General features: G+C 43.1%; 1 protein-coding gene across 1 annotated transcript; it reads right to left on the bottom strand.

Annotated features, from left to right (window-relative positions):
• Positions 1–5,742: 5,742 nt before the first annotated feature.
• Positions 5,743–9,552, bottom strand: LOC119362855 (probable serine/threonine-protein kinase At1g01540). The gene is made up of 7 exons (XM_037628124.1): positions 8,325–9,552; positions 7,196–7,300; positions 6,967–7,089; positions 6,713–6,883; positions 6,496–6,625; positions 6,182–6,394; positions 5,743–6,065 (listed from the first exon to the last, which is right to left on the bottom strand). Exons 1-7 carry the CDS (start codon positions 8,948–8,950, stop codon positions 5,934–5,936), a joined length of 1,500 nt encoding a protein of 499 aa, XP_037484021.1. The 5' UTR covers positions 8,951–9,552; the 3' UTR covers positions 5,743–5,933.
• Between the last annotated feature and the right edge of the window lie 4,732 nt (positions 9,553–14,284).

The raw sequence follows: 14,284 nt of genomic DNA, 5'->3' as shown, positions 1-14,284 counted from the left end.
ATTCTTCAAAATTTGTTCATGTTTCAAATAAAAATTTGGCAGTTTTGATTTTTTATTTCTAATTTCTGTTCGTGTTTTCAAATTTTGTTCTAGATTTCCAAAAAATATTAGCGTTCAAAAAAAAATTTGTTTTGAAATTTTAAAATGTTCATAACTTTTTAAAAATGTTCATTTTTAAAAAAACTGGTCGTGTCTCAAATTTTGTTCGGTAGTTTCAAAAATTGTTTGCATTTTTTTTTGTTCAGGGTTTCCAAAAAATGTTCGCGTTCCAAAAATTTGTTCGTGTTTCCAAATTTTGTTTTGAATTTTCAAAAAATGTCCCTGTTTTGAAAAGAATGTTTGCGCTCTGAATTGTTTTCTTGATTACAAAAATATTCACGTTTTCGAAAAAATCGTGATTTAAAAAAAATGTTCTTGTCCACAAAAATTGTTTTGATTTTAGAAAAATGATCGTGTTCTCAAAATGTTTTGATTTTTCTAAAAAAATTGTTCACGAATATGAAAAGTGTTCGCGTTTCATGCAACATTCATGTTATTGTTAAAAAAAATGTTTTGCCTCCGAACTTTCAAAAAAATCGGATCTACCTTTTAGTTGATCATTAAGGCTTTCCGTTGCTCTATGTGCACAAGTTCAACTGGCAGGCAAGTCGTCGTCTTTAGCCAGAAGTTGTAGGTTCGATCCGTCGGGGCTGCGATCTTTTTCTTTTTTGCTTCGCTTAAAGCCTCGCTCGCTCTACCTTACATTGCTAAAGTACTAGCCTGTGCGTTTTTTCGACAATCTGCCGCTCGGAGCTCCCCTTTGTTGGCGTCTTCGTTGTTGTCGTTGGTTTTCCTAGTTCCCCGAGTGGTTTATTACCTTCAAGGCTATATGTCGTCTCTATCGATTCCTAATAGAAATCGCCCATGGGCGACGTCTATTGGGCCGGCCCAGCAGTACAGATTGTTCGATGTGCGTTGTAGGTTTGTAGGTCCAGTTTTCTATGTTTTTTGCTTTCTTTTATTTATTTTCTTTGGTTTTCATCGGTTTTCTTATGGGTTTTCTCTTCATTTTGCTTTGGTTTTCTTTGTTTTCTCATAGGTTTTTGGTTTTCTTTTTTTCATTGTATATACTTTGGATTTTCTTTTTTTTCTTTCTTGGTTTTCTTGTTTACTTTGATTTTTTTCTTTTTTTGTTTCTTTTAAGGTTTTTATCATTTTTTAACACATGTCTACTTATTTCTCAGTACATAATATACATTTTTAGAGCACCCACGAAACATTTTTTATGATACACATTGGACATTTTTCAAATACATGATGTACACTTTTAAAAATACATGTTTTGAAAACTTTTTTGAATTCATGGTACCAATTTTTCCTAATACACGTTGTACAATTTTTAATGGCAATCAACATTTTTCCAAACCATGCAAACATTTTTTGCATTGTATAAACATTTTGGAAAAAGTTCACTCACATTTTTTTTGCAAACATGTGATTATTTCTTTAAGATGTCACATACATTTTTATAGTGGAAATATACTTTTTTACCAACACAAACATTTTTTACATTGTATTTTTTTAAATGTCATGACATTTTCTTTAAACAACGTGAGAATGTTTCCATAAAATGTCACGTACATTTTTTTAACGGTACGAAACAGTTTTTTTACATTGTATACACGCAACCTCCCATTATCCAACCATATGCCCATTTGTTCATATAATGGTTTTCTCTTTAAGATACTTGATACTCAAGTGGTGGGTATTTGCTGCTTTCATTTACTTGTGTAAAACATGCAACAATCACAATTACTTCAGGGATTGTATACTAATAAATTCATGATCAGATATTGTTTCCGAATGATTGTTGAATTGACAACTCAACCGCTAATACCTGTAAGTGTTCTCTCGCTCCCACCATGTCGAATATAATTTAGGGTTGTAATGCTTCTTAATGAAGAATAATGTTATCCTTTGCACTTGGGGGATATCAAGCACTTCTCTGGCATTGTTGTCAGGGAGCATAGATCTATGTATAAGCCAACCTGGGAATTACTTGTTTACTGAATTTATTTTCCATCATGGGAACAACTCATTACTTGAAGGTAAAAATTGTGCCTCCGGAAACCAGAACATGTTCTTGATTCTTCATCAGTTTTAAATCAACTAGTCGCACCACCCGCACATCTACGTGCACCTGATACGCAGTCCAACATGTCACATGTTACCGATGATCTTATACTTGATATTGCTTATATGCCTTCTTTGGATAATATCTTGATAGACAAATTTATAGAGCAAATGAACTTGATGCTGCTGCTAATGCATCGATTTCACAACTTAGGGAATCAAACACTCCACGTACACCCATTGTGTAGGATTAAACTTCGTTATAGCTTCTGTAAATTGTGAAATTAATAGTGATCTTGATGCTAGAATTGGCCTATTTAGAAGGAGAGCTTTATGGGAAACTTTTATCCCTGATAATAAATTGTGCGCTTCTACCATATATTTTTAAAGATAATGCTTACAAATTCTCTGTTGAAACTGATATTATTGATATTGTTGAATCAAATTTGTTATTACTGATATTATTGAACTTGATATTATTTTAAAGATAATGTTTTTTTTCTGTACTTGGCTAACTTGGTGTACGGACATGGTTGGTCACTACTAGGGAAAAGCCTACTAGTAGCGCGGGTTAGGTGCCCGTGCTACTACTAGCTCGCTACAACTAACTGGTAGTAGTAGCGCGGGTGCCACCCGCGCTACTACTCATTATCTGTAGCGCGTGGCTGTGACCCACGCTACTACTATTAATTTCAAAAACAAAAGAATTCTCGATCCCATGCGTGCTGTCAATGGCGGCAATGGTTCGATCCAGCGATGACAGAGGTCGCCGAAGGCACGGATAGGCAGTGGCAGGCCAGATCTGGCAACGTCGATGGAGAGGACCGGATCAAGGGCAGAGTAAGGTGGCAGTGTGGGACTCCTCTTCGCGGCCAAGGCAAAGAGCTCCTGGTCGTCTATGGTGAAGACCTACACGGGGATGGAGATGGGAGGGTGAGTCAAACCAGAGGGGAGAGGGAAAAAGGAGAAATGAGGGAGAGGAAGGAGATGGATGGGGCACCGGGGCTAGTTGTCGGTGGTGAGGTGCTCCGGTATGGTGGAATGGAGGCATGGGGGAGGACCGGCGAGCTCCTGGAGGCCAGCAGTGCGAGGCGGCAGCCTCGTTGGGCGCCATGGAGGAGGAGGCGCGCATGGGCAGGAGCGGCATGGGAGAGCATATGGAGAGAGGGGAGAGAGGGGCAGGAGAGAGAAGGGACTCGTGGGAGGAGATGGGGATTTTAGGGCTGTTAAAAAAACCCTATACTTAGTAGCAGCGCGGGGTTTATACCCCTCGCTACTACTATGACCTGTCCCGGGGGGGGGGCACGGTGAAGACCACTTAGTAGCAGCGTGGGTTTATAGCCTGTGTTACTACTACTAACTTAGTAGTAGCGAGGGTCTTATACCACTTGCTACTACTATGGCATGTCCCGAGGAGACCACTTAGTAGCAGCGCGAGTTTGTAGCCCGCGCTACTACTATTAACTTAGTAGTAGTGAGGGTTTTATACCCCTCCCCTCACTACTGCTAAGCATCTATTATAAGGTATTTCCTAGTGGTGGGTGCTTTATCTATAAAGAGGATCGAAAAAAGTATTAAAAAAAGGTGTACGAACATGGTTGGTGCTTTATCTATAAAGTGGAACGAAAACATTTTTTAAACAAAAATCTAGTCAAGAGAGTCTCTCAAACAGATTAAATACAATCTTAAAGTTTCTTGCACTCTCGACATAATCTTGTAACAGAAAAGTATTTCTTTGCGCATAAACGTGACTTCCTCTTATTTCCTCCCCTACCGTAGGTGGCTAGGGCAAACTTCCCCTCCAAACTTCACCGGCGAGCCCGTGGATTTGCCTCCCCTCTGCTTGCCACGTCGGTGGCCGGTAGGGCAATCTCGCTGCCTTAGTTCCAGTTAGTAGTTTAGGTTAGTTTTTTTAGTCCTCGCAGGTGCGGCGCTCGGCGCGCTTCTTCTTTGAGTTTGTCTTTCGGGTTTCGATCCTCCTCGAGTTCATCCGTTTGGACGTAGTCAACGAAGCTTCAGCATAGATTCCCGCCGAGTCCTTAGGACGGCGAGGTTAGGGTTTCTCATCATGTGGCGAGATTTGATGTTAGGTGATTTAGATCTATGCAAGGTTTCATCGACGACGACTACGGCTCCAGGGTGCTGGACCTTAGGGGCACGTGCACGAAGACTTTCCGGTTGTCATCGAGAAGGTCAAGTCGGCTCAGGTAGGATAGCGGCTCATCGGCGGCTCGTTCTGACGGCAGTAGTGATCGTTCGGTGGTCTCAGAATCTCGATGTAATTTTTATTATGTTTGAGTTGTACTTCCGATGAACTTTTACAATAGATTTGATCCTTTCTGCAAAAGAAAACTTGTAACAAAAAGTCGGTACAGATGTACAGCTTGTGCAACATAGTGGAAGAAGATCTTTTTCATTCTTATTGTTGTATTCACTGTAGCATTGCATCTCTCTCTCCCTCTCTCGTTTGCATCTTGGCCAAGCTGTACTCATCGTGCTGGCTAGGCTCTCTGCATCATTGGTTTCATATTCTTTCTTAAGCTTCAACATCTGAACATGTTGCTGTTGGCAGTTTGCAGGTTTGTCAAACGATGATTCTAGACTGCATGTGCAATGCTTCATGCGTGCTGCATTAAGAAAAGCTCCAGTCTCGGTCACGACATATCAGCTGACATTTTGTTTCAGCTGGAAAGAGCTTTTGTGTTCTGGGAATTATAGCCCTGACATGGATGCCAGGCAGGCACCATCTATTTCTTTTAATTTTGTACATCGACGTCTTAACCATATTGGTCAAAGTTCCTCACATGTGCCAACAAGAAGGCAACAAAAGGAAAATACCGGATTAGATGTAGATGTCATCCCTGAACAACTAGCTTCACATTTCGGTCTTCGTTTTTTATCTCCAGTACCAAGTACTCCCCCATTTCCACATTAATTGAAGGTTTGGTTTTGTCTTAATTCAAACTTCTTTAAATGTGATCAAGTTTACAGAAAAATTAACATCTACAAAATCAGATTTGTTTCATTAGGTTCTTTATAAAATATATTTTCGTATTTTTTATATTAGATTTGTAGATTTCAGGATATTTTCATGTACCGTTGGTCAAAGTTAAACAAGTTTGACTTCTGACATATCTACAACTCCAATCAATTTAGAACAGTGGGTGTACTGACTTTATAAACTCCAAAAATATGAAATTCTAGAAATGAACTAATTTAGAAGTAACTCTAGAAATGATCATGCCCTTCAAACGAGAAATATCTTAAGGTTATTTGTACACGGGCACATGAATAATCACATTTTTTAACCACATTGGCCAAAGTTCCTCACATGTTCGAACAAGAAGGCAACAAAAGGAAAAAGAAACCCGGATTAGATGTAGACGCCATCACTGAACAACCAGCTTCACATTTTGGTCGTTCTTCTTTGATCTCCAGTACCAAGTACCCCCACAGTTCCAAATTAAGTGAAGGTTTGGTATTGTCTTAAGTCAAACTTCTTCAAATGTGAAGCTTCTTTAAATGGTGTCGGCGTCAGTGCAAGTCACAAACGCTGGCCAGTTTTTAACCAAAGGCCGTCTGAGGGCTTAATCATTCTGTTGTTAACTTAAAAGGATCACGACATTATCATGTAAAAACATCTCCAATTGGGTAAATAATCAAGGATTACTACTACCGCTGCCGCGTTCCTTTGATGACATATACATATGATGTGATGTTCTCCATGGCTGACACTAAAATAATGACAGTTTGCGGCTTCACCAGGTATTGCCCCTATTTACAACATGGGGTTCCACATGATTTGGTAACTGAACAAATGGCTAGGCCATTGTATTTTTCCATCTGAAAGGTTGGTCATGGTCCCCAATGTTATCAATTTCGCCATCATCTATTCCGTTAGTCGGTTTCCCGGGCAACCTTGCCTTCGTTGGAGCTCTACCGCCTCGACGTTCCTGAAATTAGCAATAAGATGATGTCTTCTTATTCATATGTTTCAATGTCTTTACGATCGTGAATGTCCAGATAAAATGGAAATCCAGATTAGGAATGTATGCCTTTATTGACCTACATCTCTGTTGTAGGGAAAATCCTCAACTTCAAGCATGTGAATGATCTGCCCAATCTTTGGCCTCTTGGAAGCATCAGGGTCCACACATCGCAACGCCACGAGCAAAGCTTTCTTCACTGCTCTAGAGGCAGGCTTCTGGGGCATCTTTGGATCCACAACCCCCTCAGAGTTTCGGGTGCTCACCATTGTCTTTAGCCAATCAACTAAATTTGCCTGAAAATGTTTAATTATAGAAATAAATGCAGCTAACAAGTTCCAGTAAAAAGTGCATTAACAAGCTCATAAGGCTATACAAAGACACATCAATAGCTAACCTCTCCAGGTGGCCTGTTATAATCCACTGGTACTCTACCAGATATTATTTCCATGACAAGGATCCCAAAACTATATACATCGCTTGTTTCATTTAACATCCCAGTCCCCGCATACTCTGGAGCAACGTACCTGCAATGATCAACAACAAATTAGTAACCACTAATTCATCCCACATTACAATATCACCATAGGTGCAGGCAATGCAGAGAAACTAACCCGAAAGTTCCCATAACTCGTGTAGTTACGTAACTTCGCTCTGGGCCTAAGAGTTTCGCAAGTCCGAAATCTGAGAGCTTAGCATTCCAGTGCTTATCAAGAAGGATGTTGCTTGCCTTGACGTCCCGGTGAACCACCTTCGGCTCAAGCCCCTCATGCAAATACATTAACCTACACTACAAAGTGTGAGATGTTTACATGACTAGGCAAAACGTCAGTAATAATAAGAGTTATCCAAGCTGAGCAACACCCACCCTTTTGCTGTCCCTAGTATGATCTTCATCCTATCTTCCCATGTAAGGGGGCTTACAGGTCCAACATCCCCATGGAGCCATTGTTCCAAGTTGCCGTTATCAACATACTCGTACACAAGCATCCTAAGAATACCAACCATATGAGCAACATTTACATCACCACAACAATTGTTGATTCTATAACTCAGCAAGGTAATCGAATAATGCGCACACACATACGAGACAATACCTCTGATTCCCCTTGGCACAATATCCTAGAAGGCGCACAAGGTTCTTGTGCCGAACACGGCCAATTGCTTCGACCTCAACCTTGAATTCTTTCTCCGCCTGCCCCCTAACAAGTCATGAAAACAAAAATCCACACATTAACCAATCCAAGCCGGTCCTAAAAATTCGAACATATATATTGAAGAGAAACCTATTTTTAGTCGTCAACTAATCGACAAGTTAATGTTTTGTCCCTTTACCCCCAATCCGGGAAACTTGCACTTCAACTTATCAAACCAGACATTTTTTGTCCCTCGACCTGGCCAAAGCGGTATCTGTGCTGACTGGGTTCGACAGGTCATCGCACACCTGGCAATCTCTCTCTCTCTCTCTCTCTCTCTCTCTCTCTCTCTCTCTCTCTCTCTCTCTCTCTCTCTCTCTCTCTCTCTCCTGCCCTTGTCATCATATCTCTCTCATGGGCATTTCATCGAGCAGTTGCGGTGCGTCTCTCACTTCCACCACCTCGTCATCTGCACTTACTCCTCCCAGCCGATTTCCCTGACGTGTACCCTGTCCACAAGCCGTGGTGGTGCCACCGGCACCAGAGCCGACCAGAAGATGAACGCAATCCAGCAGACGACACTGATCACGTGGGCAACGGCCGCGCGCAGCGCCACCAGCCGTGTGGCCTCCAGGGCCGGCGAGCTTCGGAAGTTGCTCGGTGTCTCACCGGCGAGCTAAAGAGCACGATCCGGCCGGTGGCACGGAGCGGCGAGGGCAGCTCCGGCGTAGAGCACCCTGAGCCAGGCGATTGATGAAGTGTACCTCAATTAAAACTCACGGAAGCTACTGGCTACGAACATACCTGAAATATAAGGGAAAACCAGTACACTAATTACTGAACCCAACCTGCAGCTCATGCAGCATCCGGCACATATAGAGGCTATTCATTTTGGAGCACCCACAAATTCAAATTCAAATTCAAATCGGTGAGGGTGTTCTCGGGGTGATCCATAGCCAATGCAATTCACAAACAGTGACAGAATATGATATTTTCCACGTTGACAACGCTTTCATCCGAGATGACAATGTCAAGTTACCGTAAATTTTTCAGAGCGAGTTCCATGAATAGTAAACGTAATTAGAAGTACCTGTTGTTAAGCAAGTTCTTGACGCCGACCTGCGTGCCGTCCTCGAGCACGCCGTGGTACACGATCCCGTACCCGCCCTCGCCGATCACGTTCTCGTCGGCGAACATCTCCGTCGCCGCCTCCAGCTCCTCGAGCGTGTACCAGTGGCCCCACCCGAGGCGGGACACCTCCGGCGCCGCCTTGGGCGCGTGGTGCGCCGGGGCCGCGCCTTCCCCGCTCTCGCAGGTGCTGCCCTGCGACGACGGCATCCCGCTGCTCCGGTGGCTGTGCTGCGGGGGCTGCTCCGGGTACGTCATGCGCTGCTCCTTGACCGACGGCGGCGGCGTTATGGGGGACTGGAGCACCCGCGCCAGCGGCATCTTCGCGGCGGCGGCGGCGGCGGCGTGGGAGGGGGCTTCTTGGATGCCCTCGGGCGCGTTGACCTTCCTGGCATCCTTGCTCGGAGGCGCGGACGTGGGGAGGTGGTGGGCGGGGGTGGTTGGCCGGCGCCGCCGTGAACCGAGGAAGCAGAGGACGGAGAGGAGGACAAGGAGCAGCACGGAGGCGGCGCCGACGGCGATGGCGAGGAGCACCCACAAGCGGAGCCCGAACACCACCGTGCTCCGGGACAGCTCCGAGTCCGACATTTACTGGAGCTGCCCGAGCAAAGGCACCACCACTCTGCAGCTTCTTGCTCCTCTCGAATTGGTGGATCTCTGGCCGGGCCCGGAGCAATCAGGCCGCAAAGATCATCGGACTCTCCCGCGCAAACAGCCAGATGCTGGACACGGCAGCGCTGGAAAGAGATGAGAGGGGGGAGGAAGTTGATCCGGGTGGGTGATCGGGTGCAACAATGTGGTTGCAAAGATTGGATTTGCTCGCTGGGAAAGTGGAGGGCGGTCACGGTGGATGGCTCGCTCGGTGTCGGTGTCGGCGTGATGAAAATTCAGGATTACGGTGAGACGAGAGAAAAAGAAAGGTATGGTGCCGCCGGTGGTTGGCGCGATGAAAATTCCGCGGCGAGCCAAGAAACGCGGGGAGAAGATTACCGAGCACGGGTAGAAGGTTGGTGAAAATGATGCTAGTGCTAGTGCTAGTGCTAGGCTCGAGTGATGGACTGAGAATGACAATTGAAGGGAAGAAGGTGGAAGAGGGTGGGAGCGAGAGGAGTAATTGGGAAGTAATGGAGCACTGCTGCTTCGCATGCATGGGCGAAGGTGGGGGTGAGGAAGCGAGGCGCAGCGCGGATTCAAAGTGTGGAAGAAGGAGAAGGGGGGCAGATGTTTTTTTTTTAAAAAAAAAAAATTAGGTGTGGATTGCGGTGAGGAGTGAGTATCTGGTGATATTCTTTCTCCCATCTGCCGAAGGAGCTGTCATGGAGATTGGAGAGCAGGTTGCGACTTTTCTAATCCTGGTTTTTATTTTTACATCCAATCATTTGTTTTTGCAGGGTGCTTTGGATCCTTTCATGAACGTTACACTGCTGCTGCAGAATGGACCAACAATAGCGGTGAATGATCTGGGAAATACCTTTGGTTCCTGGTGCATATACACCCTATATGAGAAAAAATAATAATTACAAAAAAGTGAAAAAAGTTTATAAGTTTTTCTGAAATAAACCTGACTTTCTTTTGCACTAGTATATAAATTTTCTTGAACAAAAATCCAGTGTTGACTTGGGCAAAAAATAAAATTTATTTGCTATTATTTATAGGTCGCTATTCACACTATTTTAGCCAGAATTTTTGTTTTTTCAAGAAGAAGTCAACAACTTTTTTTGTATGGAATTTTTCTTACAAGTACAATGGAAGGTCAACTTTATTTCAAAAGTATGTTCAGAATTTGACTTTTTTTAATTACTAATTTTCCCACATAAGTATATACTCCCTCCATCCGAAAATACTTGTCATCAAAATGGATACAAATGAATGTATCTAGAACTAATATACATCTAGATACATCTCCTTTTATTCATTTTGGTGACAAGTATTTCGGGACGGAGGGAGTACACTCATAGACCAAAAGTATTTCGGGACGGAGGGAGTATATTAGAAAATATGATTTGAAAGAGTGTTGCTTCCAGTGAACTGATAGGATAGTTTTCTTTTTCTTTCGAGAAAGGGGAAGACCCCGACCTCTGCATCAATTCATGGGACAGGTGAAAGTATAAATTGGCGGAAACGGAAATATGACCCTTACACACCTTTTTAACATAGTTAGAAAGCTCCGGAGGTTTAGTTCGTAATCTCCAAATAACGCTAAAGGCAGAAACTTTCAAAAGCTCGAAAGGTCCAACTTAAAGTCGTTTAGAGGCTTTGACTGACCAATGACTCACTTAGCACACACTACTGGATGTCGTTCGGCAATTTCAAGCAAGTCCGCTCGAAAATCCGAACTGTGTGCAAAGGAGTGCACAAGCGCTCCAGAGGTTTCGGATGGAGGTGTTCGGGAGCTCATCTATCGTTTGCAATGACTATATCTAAAAACTACAAAAAGTGGTAGATATACAGTGGAGAAACCAAAGGCTATTTTTAGGGCTTTTGAGTTCGATCTTTCAACACATAGAGAAAGAAACTCAGCTTAACAATTTCTATCCTTTTTGATAGCATTGTCGTATCTATGGACTCAATATGATCTTGGATCACTAAAATAAAAATTTAAGTCCTTAGTTTGGCTAACACTTGTCTTAACAGGATTTTGAGTGGGCACCAATCATCTTATTTTGATGCATCATTTGGGAGCTAATATGAAAGATACTTGATGAATCATTAGCACCTTAAGATATGTTGGCACAGATTACCAAAATTCACCTAGGGGATTAGAATACACTTCAATGACTGCCTATACAAAAGGCTATTTTTTCTACAGCTTTGGAGGCCGCCGAGCAAGCCCCAAGACTCATTGACCCTTGAGGCTCTTTCTCGGCGACTTAGGCTCCATGCTGTGGCGCTCGGCGAGGAGCGGTCTGGAGACCGAAGCGCGTCGCAGTCAAGGCTCATTTGGTGTTGGGGTGTGTGTACTACAGCTATCGAGCCGAGGACCCTGCTCAGAGTTTGTATCGAGGTATGTGTTCTTTCGTGGCCTTTGAGCCGGATTTGTGTTTTTTGCATTTGAACTGTTGTGGGGATTTCATTGCAATACACATGATTTGGGGAATTTTGGTAAGGCAAGGTGCACGTGGATGATCTAGTTATGATATTTCACTCGAGAGAGGTTTTACCCAGGTTATGCTTTGATACCGTATGAACAATGGTTACAATGATTTATAGCACCAGTGTGCTTATGTGTCCATCTGGACTTGTCAATCTACCCAACAAAACTTGTTTAAATCTTATTTTGTCTTCGCCTTATATGGAACTGATGAGGATGAAGAGTATAGTGGTTGTAGCCATGTTGTAGTATTGATGCCATGATGATGATCACTGCATGAATTACTACATAGTAATGAAGATGCCTTGAGTGCATCGTAAGAGATGCCTGCTTTGATTGCCCACTACCTATACAGTCGGATGGACACTATGGTGCAAATCAGCCGGATGGGCTTCATGATACCGGCCTAGCCGAGTGATCTCCTGGCATGGACTCGGTCCATTCAGGCCTGCTGGGCCGAATCCTTGTGTTGGCCTACCACATGGAGATCTCGCCATCATGAACCTACGCTGTAAACCTCTAAGGGCTTAAATTTACTGAAGTCAGACATATGGTCTTTTCTAGTAAAAACTTGCAATGGGTGAAGTTATGTTCTACAATAGAAGCTTACACTCTAAGGGTGATGCCCATAAGGTTCTCATGTGTTCCTTTCCCCACAATTGCGTCATCTTTCAAAATTATAATCATTACCGGCTCCTTCATGGTTGAAAGCCGATATGCAATGATGAAGGTTGTCATGTCAACCATCATGACATTCAATGCATCTTTTTGGATAAGGTTTTAAAATCGTTCTTGGCCAATTCCAACATGCAAGAAGGAACCGTGCCAACACACACACCCATACAAGAACCACTCTTGCTAAACTGAGCTAAACCATGAGCCATAACATTAGCATCTCTGTTAAATATGAATAGTCTTGAAATTCAGTGACTTCTTCAACGGATCCAACATCATCATGTTCAAAATTCATGTAAGATGATTTTCCCATATGTGAGGAGTTAAGGCAATTCTTAATATATGTAAAGGCAGTGAGCTTTGAAAATGTAGGGTACATAGGAATCAATACCCATATGGATCCCCATGATGCACGCCTGAAGCTCCGCCTCTTCCGTGGTGGAACAACTTGGGACAATATCCCTGTTGATTTCAAGACGCGATATATCTCTGTCAGCACCTAGCAAATAGTTCCTGAAGCTGAGCAAGGATCGAAGCCAATGTCAACATTAATCATACTACATCCAGCTTGATGGCTTTTCCAAACTATAGTTGTTCATGCTTACGTATGAAAACTATTTTGTTACCATAGATTCTTTACCTTTGCCATTACCACATCCAAGAAACTAGCCACATAATTTTGGAGAAAGGTGACAAAATCTACGACAGGTGCCTTACCTTCACCGAATATTAGGTTGTTTCTTAGAGGCCACAGTCTTTGGAGCATGAACAAAACCTTAGCTCTATGATCAATATTCAGAATGTCTAGCAAAAGGAGCAACCACTCTGGTCTAGTATTAGCAAACAAATCCTCACTAGGAAGAAGCCAAACTTCTCGAAGATCAGACCTAATTAAGGGCGTGTACCTTGGGGCATTGACAGACGTGTGGAAAGCATCCTTATCTTCACAACCACATATGCCACATCTAAGAATAACACCAAATGACGACGAACTCTATCAGTATACACCTCAAGACCATTCTTCATCCCTCTCCAAGAAAAAGCTTCCAGTTTCTGAAGCGTGTGAGATTGCCAAATTAACTTCCAGATATTTCTATCTCCTTGTGGCGTCATACTATCTAGATTGACCTCTATTGCATGCCATTACTGTGTTGCATTGCCATTTCGTACACGCTTCTTACAGTGAAAAACTCATTCCAAGACACAGTGACCCCCTCCAGTGGATGACAAATGAATATTTAGGTGTGCCTCCACATCATGAGGGTAGAAGGTGTGTCCAATAAAGTTTTCATTCCATCACATGGGATGACACAATAACAATTCAGATACCCACATCAATATAGTTTTCTTCCTTTTACCTAAAATAAAGAGGACACATGGGGGTCCAACTTATCTATGAAAATATGAACCATCTCATAGGAATTTTTTCCCTCCAAATGATACCATCCTTCAACAGGTACAAGCCATGCAGAATGCCTTGCCAAGTTGGCAACATATTTTGATGGAAGGTTGTGTCTAGCACACACCCACAAGGGAAATATTTAGCCTTCATAATTCTAGCACACAAACCGTTTGGAAATTGAAGTAGGCGTTATGCCTGCCTTGTAAACGACGCTTGATTGAAGACCTTAAGATATCTAAACCCAATGCTCTCATCTCCTTTAAGTCTGGTGGTTTCCTCCCATGTAGCGGTAGGTTACAAGCTTTCCAAATCATCAAGCATCGATGTCAATGGAGGTAGAGATGGTAATTGTGGCCCCAAAATCGACACATGCTTCACACCCATAAGTCGCGCCATGACACCCAACACCTTCGTCTTGAGCACGCACGCCTACAGCTTGGTCGAGCACACCTTGAGAATTGAGAGTACTCGAGCGTACACCTCTTCATGGCGCACCTCTTAAAAAGTTAACTTTGGGGATGGATAAGAGTTGTTCTAAGGGAAGTTAACTCAACCAATGACACTTAAATCACCAAATATGTATGTGGCAACTCACGGGATATGCTATTTTACACTCTCCATGTACAATATAGGTGTTCTGATACAAAATGCACACATGTAGCAAGTGTTGTTCCTCTAATGGTTTGGTCTGTGTACCCCGGTGCTTCTTTTCTTATTTCAGGAACATCACCTATTTTAGGAAGCTCTAGACATT

The sequence above is a fragment of the Triticum dicoccoides genome, chromosome 2B (genome assembly GCF_002162155.2).
Source record: "Triticum dicoccoides isolate Atlit2015 ecotype Zavitan chromosome 2B, WEW_v2.0, whole genome shotgun sequence".
NCBI lineage: Eukaryota > Viridiplantae > Streptophyta > Magnoliopsida > Poales > Poaceae > Triticum > Triticum dicoccoides.
Note: the sequence above shows the minus strand (reverse complement) of the source record. Positions and strands in the feature narration are given on the sequence as shown.

What these genes read in the sequence shown, in the direction of transcription:
- LOC119362855 (XM_037628124.1), bottom strand. Translation starts at nt 8,950, where the DNA reads ATGTCGGACTCGGAGCTGTCCCGGAGCACGGTGGTGTTCGGGCTCCGC. An exon ending in AAGAACTTGCTTAACAACAG is followed by an intron (nt 7,301 to 8,324) that starts GTACTTCTAATT and finishes ATGACTTGTTAG; the next exon opens with GGGGCAGGCGGAGAAAGAAT. An exon ending in TGTGCCAAGGGGAATCAGAG is followed by an intron (nt 7,090 to 7,195) that starts GTATTGTCTCGT and finishes TGGTATTCTTAG; the next exon opens with GATGCTTGTGTACGAGTATG.